The 12,221-nt window shown below is 39.8% G+C and overlaps 4 protein-coding genes and 1 long non-coding RNA gene across 6 annotated transcripts in view; 2 read left to right on the forward strand and 3 right to left on the reverse strand.

Annotated features, from left to right (window-relative positions):
• Positions 1-669: 669 nt before the first annotated feature.
• Positions 670-1,975, forward strand: LOC109534384 (mitochondrial import receptor subunit TOM40 homolog 1). The gene is made up of 4 exons (XM_019900051.2): positions 670-910; positions 971-1,463; positions 1,519-1,706; positions 1,763-1,975. Exons 1-4 carry the CDS (start codon positions 757-759, stop codon positions 1,900-1,902), a joined length of 975 nt encoding a protein of 324 aa, XP_019755610.1. The 5' UTR covers positions 670-756; the 3' UTR covers positions 1,903-1,975.
• Positions 1,976-2,746: 771 nt separating this feature from the next.
• On the reverse strand, positions 2,747-5,398 carry LOC109534383 (retinoblastoma-binding protein 5 homolog; the record flags this gene model as incomplete). Its single annotated transcript, XM_019900049.2, is given in 11 exon segments — positions 2,747-3,272; positions 3,330-3,428; positions 3,487-3,662; positions 3,713-3,906; positions 4,022-4,141; positions 4,197-4,378; positions 4,431-4,563; positions 4,623-4,746; positions 4,804-4,948; positions 5,010-5,035; positions 5,131-5,398. Coding segments are annotated over 11 exon segments (1,374 nt in total). The 3' UTR covers positions 2,747-3,116.
• A 58-nt stretch (positions 5,399-5,456) lies between these two features.
• Positions 5,457-7,290, reverse strand: LOC109534385 (protein-lysine N-methyltransferase EEF2KMT). Its single transcript, XM_048668934.1, has 4 exons — positions 6,995-7,290; positions 6,632-6,940; positions 6,099-6,573; positions 5,457-6,037 (listed from the first exon to the last, which is right to left on the reverse strand). Exons 1-4 carry the CDS (start codon positions 7,058-7,060, stop codon positions 5,931-5,933), a joined length of 957 nt encoding a protein of 318 aa, XP_048524891.1. The 5' UTR covers positions 7,061-7,290; the 3' UTR covers positions 5,457-5,930.
• A 1,498-nt stretch (positions 7,291-8,788) lies between these two features.
• On the forward strand, positions 8,789-11,813 carry LOC109534350 (targeting protein for Xklp2). 2 transcript variants are annotated; one of them, XM_019900000.2, is made up of 10 exons: positions 8,789-9,087; positions 9,261-9,362; positions 9,560-9,677; positions 9,755-9,851; positions 10,009-10,199; positions 10,259-10,366; positions 10,473-10,602; positions 10,657-10,902; positions 11,023-11,148; positions 11,205-11,813. In XM_019900000.2, the coding sequence occupies exons 1-10, from the start codon at positions 8,991-8,993 to the stop codon at positions 11,580-11,582; spliced, it is 1,593 nt and encodes a 530-aa protein (XP_019755559.2). In that variant the 5' UTR covers positions 8,789-8,990; the 3' UTR covers positions 11,583-11,813. The 2 variants fall into 2 exon arrangements, with proteins under 2 accessions (XP_019755559.2, XP_019755560.2); XM_019900001.2 differs by having other exon boundaries at positions 8,800-9,087; positions 11,208-11,813.
• Positions 10,607-12,221, reverse strand: part of LOC125505461 — a 3,536-nt gene continuing 1,921 nt past the window's right edge. The window contains exon 2 of the long non-coding RNA XR_007282187.1: positions 10,607-10,803. This is a non-coding gene — a long non-coding RNA (uncharacterized LOC125505461). The remainder of the gene's footprint in view (positions 10,804-12,221) is intronic.

The following is a 12,221-nucleotide window of genomic DNA, read 5'->3' on the forward strand; positions in this document are numbered from 1 at the left end:
CTAAATATTTCTTTACAAAATCTCTGATTTTCAGCGTTTTAGCGTGCTGTGTTGCCAGAGTGTCATTTGAGAAATCGGGTTGAGCCAAACGAAATGAATTAATTGTATCACAATGAATTCATTGCATCATGGGGTCAATGCGTTTGGGTATGTTCGGGAATTTTGTAGACAAAACTGAGCATTTTGCGTTTGGGAGTTGGAAAGTGTACTATAGATTGTTTGCTACTTTTATGTGTCGGTTCAGAAATGTAAAAAATGCGGTGTGCAGTCATTTCATTTGTATTAAAATTTACGTATTATCCGCGGCACAACAAACCGCATATTCCATCGTAAGTAATAATAAAGTAACATTGGGTCATTGTTTGAACTTCCGTCTCGTGAATCGTAATGTACTATTTCTGCAAGGATACATTTTCAGCAAACGCTATACTTTATTGCACAACTGGTAACTGTGGTAGTGTGCAAAATAAATAAATTTTCGTTACTTTTAATTTACAAGTCTAAAATCTGCTGCAAAGCATCTTGTAATTATAAGGAGGATTTATAAAAAAATAATTAAATGTTACAAAGACTAAATAAGCTATATTTAATCACATTTAGCAGACAGGAAAAAAGCACGCCCGGCAGTGATTTCCACTGACGTCACGCAAATCGACGCAAAATCCTACCTTGTATTCATTGTATCATAAGGTCAGATGGCCGTGATCTTGACGTTTCCACTCTGTCACCTGTCACTGCATTTGCCGATTTGAAGACATGGGAAATGTTCAGGCAGCTTATTCGGCTCCCCCGCCGCCCCAAGCTCCAGGAGCGGTTTTCACCGCGGAGAAAGCTGCCGAGGTGAAGAGCCCAACAAATGGAGCCCCAGAAAATCCTGGCCCTTTGGAGGATATCCACACAAAGTGCAAAAGTAAGTAGCCTTAACCTATACGTACCTCTTTGCTTAGAACTTTCTAAACGCTTCTGTTAGGTGTATTTCCCACGTGCTTTGAAGGGGCCCGGATAATGCTCACTAGAGGTCTGAGCAACCATTTTCAAATATCGCACAGTCTGAACATGAGCTCTGTAACTCCTAGTGGGTACAGGTTTGGAGCCACCTATGTAGGCACAAAACAAATCTCGCCCAATGAATCTTTCCCAATTTTGCTCGGGGATATCGACCCTACGGGCAACCTGAACGCGACTATTGTACATCAGTTACAACCTCAGCTGCAGGCCAAGTTTGGAGCCCAAGTGCAAAACTCCAAATTTCAAGTGGGACAATTGACGTTGAACTACAGGGGCAATGACTATACGGCCAGCTTGACGATGGCCAATCCAGATATTATTAATAGTACTGGAGTGGTGGTTTTGCACTATTTGCAGGCTGTTACACCCCGACTTGCTCTGGGGTCCGAACTGGCTTACCAGAAGGGTCCCAACCTACCCGGTGGGGAAATTGCGCTGCTCAGTGCAGCAGCAAAGTAAGATTCAATACTTTCGAAAGTAAGGAATTGTTTTTACAACAGATCGTTGCAGGTACTCCACTGAAAACTATCAGATATCCGGTACCCTAGGATTATCAGGTGTGCATTTATGTTATTACCAAAAAGCCAGCAAACAGCTGCAGATCGGAGTGGAATTGGAAACGAACAACCGAACTCAGGAATCGGTAGCCTCAATCGCGTACCAAGTGGATCTGCCTAGGAGTGAGATGGTTTTTAAAGGTACAATTCTCCGTTAGTTGTTTTAGGCTTTCATGGGTTGATTGTTATCCTTCCAGGTCACATAGACTCGAATTGGTCGGTAGGTGCTGTGCTAGAAAAGAAACTCAGTCCTCTGCCTTTCAACCTGGCCCTTAGCGGACTTATGAATCACCAGAAGAACAATTTTAGACTCGGAGTGGGTGTTCTGATAGGTTAGGGGCACACGTTGATGCAAAGGCTTGCGAGGCAAACGAATGTCTGGATGTTGATTAAAGTTGTTTTCCAAATTACCTTGACTTTTAACAAAGCCCGAAAGATCGTTCTTGGTTGAAACGATCAACACCTCGAGCGGTTTCGGGTCAAGCGGGGTGGAAAACATTTATGCTGGATATTTACTTGTAATGAAATGCTTCAAACAATCCTGGCAAGTTTCCTCTGACTTGATAGCAAGCAAGCTAGTACAAATTCTAAGTTTTCACTATATTTAGAAGTAGTTACCTTATGTTGATGTTTAGGTACCCTAAGGATGTTTTGTTATCTTTTTTTACACTGTGAAATAATTCTGCTCTGGTGAATACATTCTTTTCAGAAAAAATCGCTTTAATTACCATATCATGGCAGAGAAAAGGTACATAGCGTTCAAGAGTCACACTTTATGCTTCAAAATTTAATATTAATGCCCTCATTGGAAAAGCGTCTTTTCATAACTAAATTAAGTCTTACTTGCAAGTAAGATTGGAAACAAATATACATATGATGGAAAAATAAATGACGGGCATTTTTTTATACACATCAAGCTATTTCTTAGGCCTTCCTGCTTTCTTTAAGACTGCGCCGTGTTTATCCTTAGACTTATTGCTTACCAATGGGTGTACTTCTGGAAAAAATACTTTACTTTATAACAGATCTTGCATGCACCACCACTAACTAAGGAATATGTCTTCATGCTTTAAGTGAAGGGTTGTCCATTCCTCTTTTCTCATCCAAAGGCTGCAACACATTAATTAACGGTGTAAACTACCAGTCACGTAACAGCACCCAAAATAAAATGAAAACAGGCAAAAATATAAAAAAAATATTTATTCAGTACAATGGACAGAGTCCAGGCGTGCAAGAGAATTGGTTCCAAATTTCAGAAAGAAATAAACTGTCGTTACACGTGGAAATATGTAGTCACAGGCACTTAGGAAACATTACGAAATAAACTAAAAATTCTGTTTCTGGGTGGGAAGTACAAACTAGTACATACTTGTAGCACAATACAGGCTCATTAGCGAAGGCTTGAGGCCTCCTCAACAACAATCAGTATTTTTGTTTTGTAACTAGCCTTAACAGATCATAAATGAAAAAACCTGAAAAACTTAAATTGTCCTTGCTATGCTTAGTATAGAACTATGGCATGTCTGGTCTAGCTAACTCTACTTTGGTCATTCATTTACTGCCAAAATTACCTCCTTCAGCCACGTTTTCCAGGGCAATATCGTAAGTTTTGTACTTTTTTTTTTTAGCTGGCTCCGGCATCGTGCTCGTGTTAGAGGCTGTGATGTTCGTATCAGTGGGTGTCCAGTTGTCTTCTGGATCTTCGATCTGAAACAGACAGCAAATTAAAAAACCAGAAAACAAACTCAGCGAAGTAATGAATACCTCCGGAGCGATGGGCAGGAACTGAAGGCAGTCGTTGTTCTCGTTTTCTTCATCGCTACTACAAAACGCGGCCACTTTCTCCACTTGACAAACATCGACCTAAAACATTAATACTTAGTTGGCGAAAGTCAATCGGACATGTTTGTAAGTAGAAAACCTCCAAGTCCGTATCTTCTTTCGCATCACCGCCGCTCGCTACCGATTTGTCCTCGTCATCAATGTCGAACTCGCTCTCCCTTTCCTCATATTCCACGTTTTCGTCCAGCTCTTTAAAGTCGGGTGCGAAAGCGGACCAGTTCTCCACTTGGTTCTGCGCCCATACACTCACAACGCCTGATCAGAACTGATAATTTGCTTAGTTCCCTAGAACTCTTTTCACTTACCTGATGATATACTGGCGATGATTGGGCGCACTGGATGCCAGGCTACATCCACCAAAAGTTCTCCCTTGGTTCCATGCAAGATTTTCACTAGATTTCCGATGGACTTTTCCCAGATATAAAGAGCGTGTTGTCGAGCAGAGCCTGCACAAATATACTCGCCGTCGCCAGAGAAGCAGCATTTTTTCCACATCGTTCTGCACAAAACAAGATATAATATGCCCTAAACTATTACCTATTATCTTACCCTTCCGTGACAACCCGCTTAAAGCTTTAAACGAGCAGAATTTTAAATACGACAAGAACACTTACTTGTTAACTAAGTCTTGAAGCTTTTGGATAGGCTCAGGCTCCCCATCTTTGCCGTAAGTCAAGACCTCCTTGCTATCGTATACCCGAATGACCCTATCTGCTGTGTTGATTAAAAAGTTACTGAAAACGCGCCACCATTTTAATACGCAAAGAATAACTTGCTTCCTTTACTTACTCGCCCCTTCGAGCAAACTCAATGCTCCTCACTGCAGTGGCACTGGATGAGCCCAGTACTATGCGAAAGCTCGCCCTTACTTCTAGCGTTCTGGTGTCCAGAACCAATACTTTGCCTTTGGCGTTACCAGTGTACACATAGTCGCCCCTCCGGTCAAAGGAGGCAGCAATATTAAGGTCGCCCTACAACGGCCAGTTAAAGAACATGCCAGTTCTTCTCAGGCAAATTGCTTACATCCTCGTCGATAGGCAGCACTTGATGTCGACCAGTTGTGTCTATAAGAATGGGCGCATGTTTCATCGGACACACCAACAGCCTCTCCAGTTTTCTTGGCTCAAATTGCACTTTTAGCACGGGACACGGAAACCTATCAAAATATGTTCCAGTACAAAAAGTTTGTTCGGCCAGTACCGCATTAGTTCTCACCTGTATTTCTGTTCACATTCTCCAGTTAAAACATCCCAAATGCACACAGTATTATCGGTAGAAGCTGACGCTAGTTTGTAGCTGTTTCTCGACCAGCTAATACTACACACTGGATGCACATGGGCTGTGCCAAACGTTCAGTTCAATGAACACGCTCTAGATGCCAGATCACCACTCCTACCTGATATAATCTTTGCAATTCCACGCGTAAGAAAGTCCCAAACGACTATTCGCCCATCATTGCAGCCGACAGCAAGCAGGGTTCCCCGCTTGTTAAAAGCACAGGTGAGCGCAATGGATAGAGAGTCCAGAGTGCCATCGAATTCCTAGAGACCGTGCAATGTTTCTTAATCGCTAATACTTGAATTTGGCTGTGTTGTGGCTTACCTCGGGATAGTTCTGACCAAATGATTCTGGAAAGTTACGGGTAATTATTGGTAATGGGCGTACAACACGATGCTCTGTACCAAGAAACTACTCGATTGGAGCAAACGCATTACGCACTTACCTAAAAGTTCCAAATTCATTTCAAATTATCAATCGGATAATGGCAAAATAAAAAAAGTAACATCCAATTCAAAGAACATCGGTTATGTTGAAAATGTAAACTACTTCTTCTTCTTCCTTTGCGGTGTTGGGCAAATTGCCAGCTCAAATGTAAACTACTTTATAGTTCGTTCGCAAAGACAGACAAACCGGAAGTCGTTAGCTACTTGTCTTCATCTATGGTCGTTAGCATAGAGAAAGTAATAATTTTACTTACTCTATGGTCGTTAGTCACAATTAAAATGTGAGCGCAAAGGAGTTATTAGCAAAATATTTATAGTCTGTTGCTCTATTGCAAAATTTTATTAATCCAATGGTTGTTAAGGAATTGTTAATCGTTAGTGCTGTTAAAATAATTGAGAATAGACTGTAAATAATTGAAGCTCGAGATACCAGTAGCAACGGTTGTTGTTTGTAAACAAAAAAGTTGTTGTTGATAGAGACTCGATTATAATCTAATAAAATTTTAATATAAAAAGGCATAAATAAAGTATCGTAAAAAACACCCAGTGGTCATCATTATAATTATAAAATAAATACCGTCCACTTTGAGTGCCAAATAAAGGCATTCCAAAACAATGGTACAAAACACAAAATGCTTCCCAATGATTTTCTGATAAAGGCACGCTTAATCCTTTCCTTTTCAGCAGTTGTTCAACCGACGCGCACATGGAATTAAGGAAGAACTGGATATATGCTTGTAAACCCAAACATATAATCCACATTGATTACTGAAACTGGAACTATACAAGTGTTTTGCGGTCAATTGGATTTCCGTTGAAACTGAAAAATCCTAACTAAAGGAACCGGCTCCCAAGTAAAGTTTTTCTGTTCAGGACATGACAGCTCTATACACCTAAACGAATGCACTAAAATTTGCAGAAATTGATAATTAATGTCTGCTCCAGCATCTCCTAAGAAAAAACTCACCAGCTTCTTTCAAGAACAGATTCAAGGTATCTGGATTTCTTTCAGTGCAAGCAAAAATGTTGCACTCTCCGTCAGCCATCTTCAGTGCGTTCAATAGATGCTGAAATAGCTCGGGATCGTACACCACATCTGCTGCCAACACAAAGTCGATTTTGCCCAGCGCTGCTATAGCGGTGCAATCAATATTGTCCCAGGACAAGTTCATCAGCGAAACCCTTGTTGTTTTGTCAATTTCTAGATCTAGTCGTAACTTGGAGCTTGGAACTGCACTGGCCGTGGGAAAATTCAGTTTAATATTCTCAGCCAAGGTCTTTACAACCTCGGGATGGCCGTCACTGAAGCAGAACCGTTGCGGATGGCAATGTCGACATGCAACAAGACCTGTTAGTCCCACTCCGGATCCCAGTTCCAGAATGGTCTTGTTTGTTATGAGGTCTTTGTTGTTCAAACACCATTCGCTTAAAGCCAAAGCACCCTTAAACAGATAAAACTTGGAGTTGTCAGTTGCTACATAGCAATCTGAGAAAAACAACCGTCCATGTTCTTAATCCAGTAGTGCCTTGAGAAATTAAGTTCTCGTCTTCAATCAGTGTGACGACATCACCTCCACTTCCCACCCTATAATGATTGAAACTCTTGGAGCCAAGTTGATGGGGCATCTGCACCAGTCTTACATATGCAGAGTACAGCCCTTCGAACACGACCAGATCAAGCGATTCCAGCTGATTGAGAAGACGTTTGAGAAAGGCCTTCTGATATTGGTATCTTAGTGGTTGCTTGAGAACCAAATCGCTGTTTACTGTCGCATTTAAAAGAGTCATCTGGCCCTCCAAACTTAATGCCTAGAAAACAATTATTGAGTAACCATTGTGTTCATTTAGATGGAGACAACTTACTTCGCTCGGGAAGTTTAAGCTGCTGACTGGCAGACCAGAAAAAAACCGCTGGATAAGCTTGTCCATAGTTACATGGCAAATGCGATTATTTCATCTGTTGAAAATCTGACCATATCTAACATCGTCGAACACAGATCCAGAACATCCTCCTGGAATGGAATGTTCTATGAACACCGATATGTACAACCGAGTTTTAACCCGGCTAATATAGTGTTAGAATCATAGATAAATTAAAAAAAAGTCAGTAGGTGAAAAGTAGGTTAGAATCACAGAACCTACGTCTTTACTCGTCTTTATCTATGCACAGAACATCCCCGCAGGGGAAATATTCTGTGGTTAGAAATCTGTTCTAATCTGTGAATATAAAACTGACTTAGTTATCTAGTAAAACTAAGTTAGTTTTATATTCAAAATGTTAATCTTCGTTTTTCAAGTTTATTGCGCAGATCTAAATAAAAATTAGTCGAAGTAAACCAGTATGTAAAAGCTAATAATTAAGACAAAAATTTGCATTAATTTTTTGTTCGAAACTACTGTGGGTTTTTGATACACCACAAACAATAGAGTTCGTTTTTCCAGAAGATTACAACGAATTAGATTACAACGAATTGATAACGTGCGTTTTTCGCCAGACGCGAACCACTGACTCCTCTTCCTCTCTTCGAGTTGGCGGACTGTCGGGCGCCGATGCCGTCTCTCCAACCCTAGGTCGCTACACTATTAATAACATATTAAATAGATTCGAATTATATATAATTCGTGAATAAATACTTTATGTCGATAGGCGCGCATACTCGTGTTTTCAAAAATTGACATATGTCAAAATTACTTTGACAGACTGACGGACCATAGATAAAGACTAGGGATGATACAAATCAGTATTTTCAGCACAGGTTCCATGTGTGCCTGTTCCAAGTATCTGTGACTTTTTGCACATGTTATTTTTGCCTGAACCCGGGCGGAATCTTATTTCCTCCTCTATCTTAGTCCAGTTAGATTAGACTGGCCTGTTTCGGGCACTCAAAATATGTAGGTAAAAGATGGAAGTTGTTTGGAAGGATGTCAGAATATTGAGACAATAGTTTGTGCTCGATTTTCGGGTGTGGAACATTGTTTAAATAATTATAGAAAGTGCGAAAATCGTTTTTTTATAGAAAGTGCGAAAAAAAAGTTTTTTACGCATAACTTTTAAAAAAGGTATTATCAAAAATATCTATAATGAGATAAACTAGATTAAAATCCGTTCATTTGTTTACTCGAAAATCGAAAAAGTCCTTCGATTTTAACGTTTTTTTTTAATTTCTATAATGAATTTAGTTTTGCTTAAAAAAAATCGTACTTCACTTTTTGTGATGGTTACACAGCCATGAAATTTTCCTTTATTGTACGTTGTTGTATAACTCTTTACGAGCAAAATACAGCCTCAGAGAAGTCTCTCCGACGTCTCAAAAAGAAATATTTACAATCTGGCAAAAACCCTTTTTAGATAACATATATGTGAACAAATGTGTAACCTATCGAAATGTGACTTTGCCTATTGGGTGGATTTACGTCCTACAAAAATTAAAAGAAAACTCATAAGCTTTAAGTTTTGAATTAACCTAATTGGTTGTAGATGTTTTACATCAACACACTGGTGTACTGGTGCTTGGACCAACATCGTAGGCATGATACAATGAATATACACAGTATACTGAATGTATTCATTGTATCATGCATCGTACGCGAGCCCTGTTCTGCGTTATGTTGTTATTTTAAATATCGATAACAGGTACCGGCTACTCGATATCGATATCTGTTCCAAAGTATCTGTGACAAGTATTTCGTGTCATCCCAATTGGACAGTATTTTGAATGTGATGTTCGTTAGATAGTGTGCACAGTATTGTGATTGCTTGCTTGTTGCTAGCTGAACTATTATTTCTTATTACTTTAATCCTTTTAATATTGAACTATTAGTATATTATTAAGAATTTGCATCGCAGCCAAGTCACATTATGGCAGACGATTCTGCTTTTGTATTCAATGTCCCAACCAACGTGAGCTTTACCAATGACTCGGATGACTTCAATGAGAATGTAGACCAGTATTTCAGTATGTCCTTTTTTTTAGCTTTTTTACATGTGTATAAACGTTTTACAGGGCACACATTAATAGGTTCAGAAAATGGTAGTGGATTAGTTAGTTACTAAACGCCAGTTTGAAATACTTCTAACAATAATTGCACGTAAAATGTTATATTAATTCAGTGTTGGTGTGGTTTTCAGGCATAAATAATGAGAATAACCCTCCAAATGTTCAGCCAGATGTAAGGTATTCGTCGAGGCTCGACGAAAAGTCAATGTATTTTTCACCAAACCTCATGTATGGTAAGTCAATGAATCAAACTTATAAGTATAATTGTAAAAGTAAGAATTTTGGAAGCGGCACAACCATTTTGGTAAAAATACATTCCTTGCTATAGGATGTACAATCTATAGATTGTACTTATAAGCTCAGTACTGCTTGGAGACAATTACGAACTGCATTTTATTACAGATTTACTCTATGCACAGTTATTTTCCAGATTTTGGCGAATGCGAAACTGTAGAAATGCGTAGATCGATGAGTGTTGGAAATCTCATAATGTTCTCTGAAACTGAAGATAGAGGAGAAGAAGAAACTAGCACTGTGGAAAGGGTCAGGTAAGAATTACCTTTACAATTACAAAAACGGATGCAAGTGGTTAAAAGTTCAGCGAATGATTTTTTCTCCGTTTCAGAGAGGATATTAATAACCTACACATGGAGCAAGGTAATTCGACTGATCAACAAAGTCACTACACGAAAGGCAGTGCCACGCTCCCAAGACACGGTTTGGTAGGCTTCAATACTGTTCTATTTGTATTTACTAAACTTTAAATAGGGCTACTATTTTACTTTGACCTTGCAAATCACTCAAAAAATTCGATCTTTCCCAACTGTGTCTTTAATTTGCGATTTATAGTTCATAATCGACTTCATTCTGATATTTCAGAGCAATTTGCAACGTCCTGCTGACAACAAACGATACCAATCTGCTGAGAAACTGGCGAAGTCAGACTCTGATAAATATGTTTCCTTTGCCGAAGCTGTTCACCAGTTCCAAACTCGCACGCCCGTCCGATTCCGAAGTAAACCCAACGGTTCCGTTGAATCGGATCTTCACAACATCGGTTCATTGCAACTGTAAGTTGGCGGCTAATTTGAGATCTATCAACATTCTGTGTGTGTTTTTTTATTTGCAGGACATACGCGCAAAGTCCATATCTGCAAACGAAGGCCCGTAGTCGACCAACTGGAAATATACAGTCGACCATGGAAAGAGAGTTAACTGAGTTTGAGAATATTCGCAAGTATGTTGTCACATAACTCGGACGTTTTCAGCAGTTTTTTGCGTACTGCTTTATTATTTCAGATTTCAACTATTCTCTACATTAATTCAAACGCTTCTATTTGCAGGTTTAAGATAAAAGCCCGCCCTGTCAACAAGAAAATCCTGCAAGGCCCAATTAAGCCCCAACTTCCAGTTGAAAAGCGACCACATACCGTGCTCCAGCCTTTCAACATTACTCAAGTGCCGGCCAAAAAGGTGATTTATCAACGATGAGAAGCGCATCAATTTATTTTAATGCATCAATGTTAGGTAGTGCCATCGTCACCAACGTTCATATTCCATGCCCGCCCAGCGCCAAAACCGAAAACTCCACAGGACGCTCCTCAACCTCGGCCGGCCATCGTCCAGTCTTTGAAAAATTGCAACTCTATGCAGCGTCATTCCTCGGTCAAAAGCCTACAACAGAAACCATTGGAAAAAACCGTGCCCATGCCCTTCAGCTTTGAGCGAAGGGACAAACTGGTGCAGACAAAAAGGGACCAATACATTCAAAAAGTATGAGCAACAGGAGATAGCGATATCTGAAGGCGCATTGCCGTGGGCAAGATGTTTTGAAAATATTACATTTTTCACGGTTTTGAACTACAACCAATTAATGTTAACTATGTATTGCAGATTTTAGACGAAGAGAAGAGGGCTCGAGAGTTTTATGCAAAACCTGTGCCCAAGGCGATCTACAAGAAATCGGATGGTTTAAGGCGTAACTCTGCAAGCAGTACAGACTCTTGCAAACCCTGCGACGTAATTATACAAATGTTGTTTGAGTATTTCATAAATACATTGATACCAATTTTAAGCAGTCAAGCACGGAAACGCGCTGCAGCGAATTCCGAGCAAGACCAGCCACTGTACTGCGGAAGGAACCATTTGTTCCGCTGCCAGCCGGAAAGCCCCCAACTGAGCCCGTACCTTTCCACTTAGAAAGCGAGCAGCGTCGCCAGGAGCGAGAGCGGTTTGAAATGCAAAAACGGCTCAAGGAGGAACATATAGCCAGACTGAGGAGAAAGCAAGAGGAAAAAGAGCTGCTAATGCAGCAGGAAGAAGCGTTAAGATTGCGAAAGGAAACTGAGTACAAGGCGCAGCCTATCAAGTCGTTTAAGCCGCTGGTGATTAAACCGTCTGGCAAGGTAACTGTGCCAGTGTCACCTAAAACCCATAAAAGGCACCTGGATTGATCCTGCAACCAAATTTTTTATATTTATGCGAGTGTAAGTGTACTGAATGTGAAACCGATTGCAAAGCTTATTTGACAGATTCATGCAAGTGGAGAAGAGTTACATTTTTGCACTCGGGACTGCTGACCAAAACCGACAAATATGTTTTAATCAATATCATTTTCAACGATAAGTATACGTGGCTTGCATAAAATTGCATTTAATGAACTAATTATATGTTATTGCGAACAAGCACCGTTTTTTCTGCGCTTTTTCCATACAGGGCGATTCAGAATTGGCGTCATTCCTTTTAAGGGGTGATAGAGGCTCCCTTGGGGAGTACCAGACAAATATTGACATTTTTTTTTCGAAAATTTCTAGAAGGTATGAACAGTTGAAGATCGAATTTCAACTTTGTTGCATTATTTTGAAAAAAATCCCACGTTGGATTGGCAGCCTATTGGAATACTTAAGCATTCAAAAAGAAAAATTACGATCTTTGCTTGAAATTACGAAAATTTTTGATATCAAAAAAGTTCTCTTCCACAATTTTTTGATGAAAAGGCACAGCGGCAATGATGTTTTATGTCATTAACAGATTGTGCCCTTGTCAATAATAACAATAATTTGTCAAACTGTGACTTACTTTGAATTTCCTTT

The sequence above is a fragment of the Dendroctonus ponderosae genome, unplaced genomic scaffold (genome assembly GCF_020466585.1).
Source record: "Dendroctonus ponderosae isolate FM_Combo_2020 unplaced genomic scaffold, Dpon_F_20191213v2 Dpon_F_20191213_8, whole genome shotgun sequence".
NCBI classification, from domain to species: Eukaryota; Metazoa; Arthropoda; class Insecta; order Coleoptera; family Curculionidae; genus Dendroctonus; species Dendroctonus ponderosae.

Bases quoted from the DNA above. Each gene is read 5' to 3' on its own strand.
- LOC109534384 (XM_019900051.2), top strand. From the start codon at position 757: ATGGGAAATGTTCAGGCAGCTTATTCGGCTCCCCCGCCGCCCCAAGCT. The intron at 911-970 runs GTAAGTAGCCTT...CGCTTCTGTTAG, and splicing joins TATCCACACAAAGTGCAAAA to GTGTATTTCCCACGTGCTTT. The intron at 1,464-1,518 runs GTAAGATTCAAT...AGATCGTTGCAG, and splicing joins CTGCTCAGTGCAGCAGCAAA to GTACTCCACTGAAAACTATC.
- LOC109534385 (XM_048668934.1), bottom strand. From the start codon at position 7,060: ATGGACAAGCTTATCCAGCGGTTTTTTTCTGGTCTGCCAGTCAGCAGC. The intron at 6,941-6,994 runs GTAAGTTGTCTC...ATTGTTTTCTAG, and splicing joins GCTTAAACTTCCCGAGCGAA to GCATTAAGTTTGGAGGGCCA. The intron at 6,038-6,098 runs GTGAGTTTTTTC...TGCAAATTTTAG, and splicing joins TCTGTTCTTGAAAGAAGCTG to TGCATTCGTTTAGGTGTATA.
- LOC109534350 (XM_019900000.2), top strand. From the start codon at position 8,991: ATGGCAGACGATTCTGCTTTTGTATTCAATGTCCCAACCAACGTGAGC. The intron at 9,088-9,260 runs GTATGTCCTTTT...TGTGGTTTTCAG, and splicing joins GAATGTAGACCAGTATTTCA to GCATAAATAATGAGAATAAC. The intron at 9,363-9,559 runs GTAAGTCAATGA...GTTATTTTCCAG, and splicing joins TTCACCAAACCTCATGTATG to ATTTTGGCGAATGCGAAACT.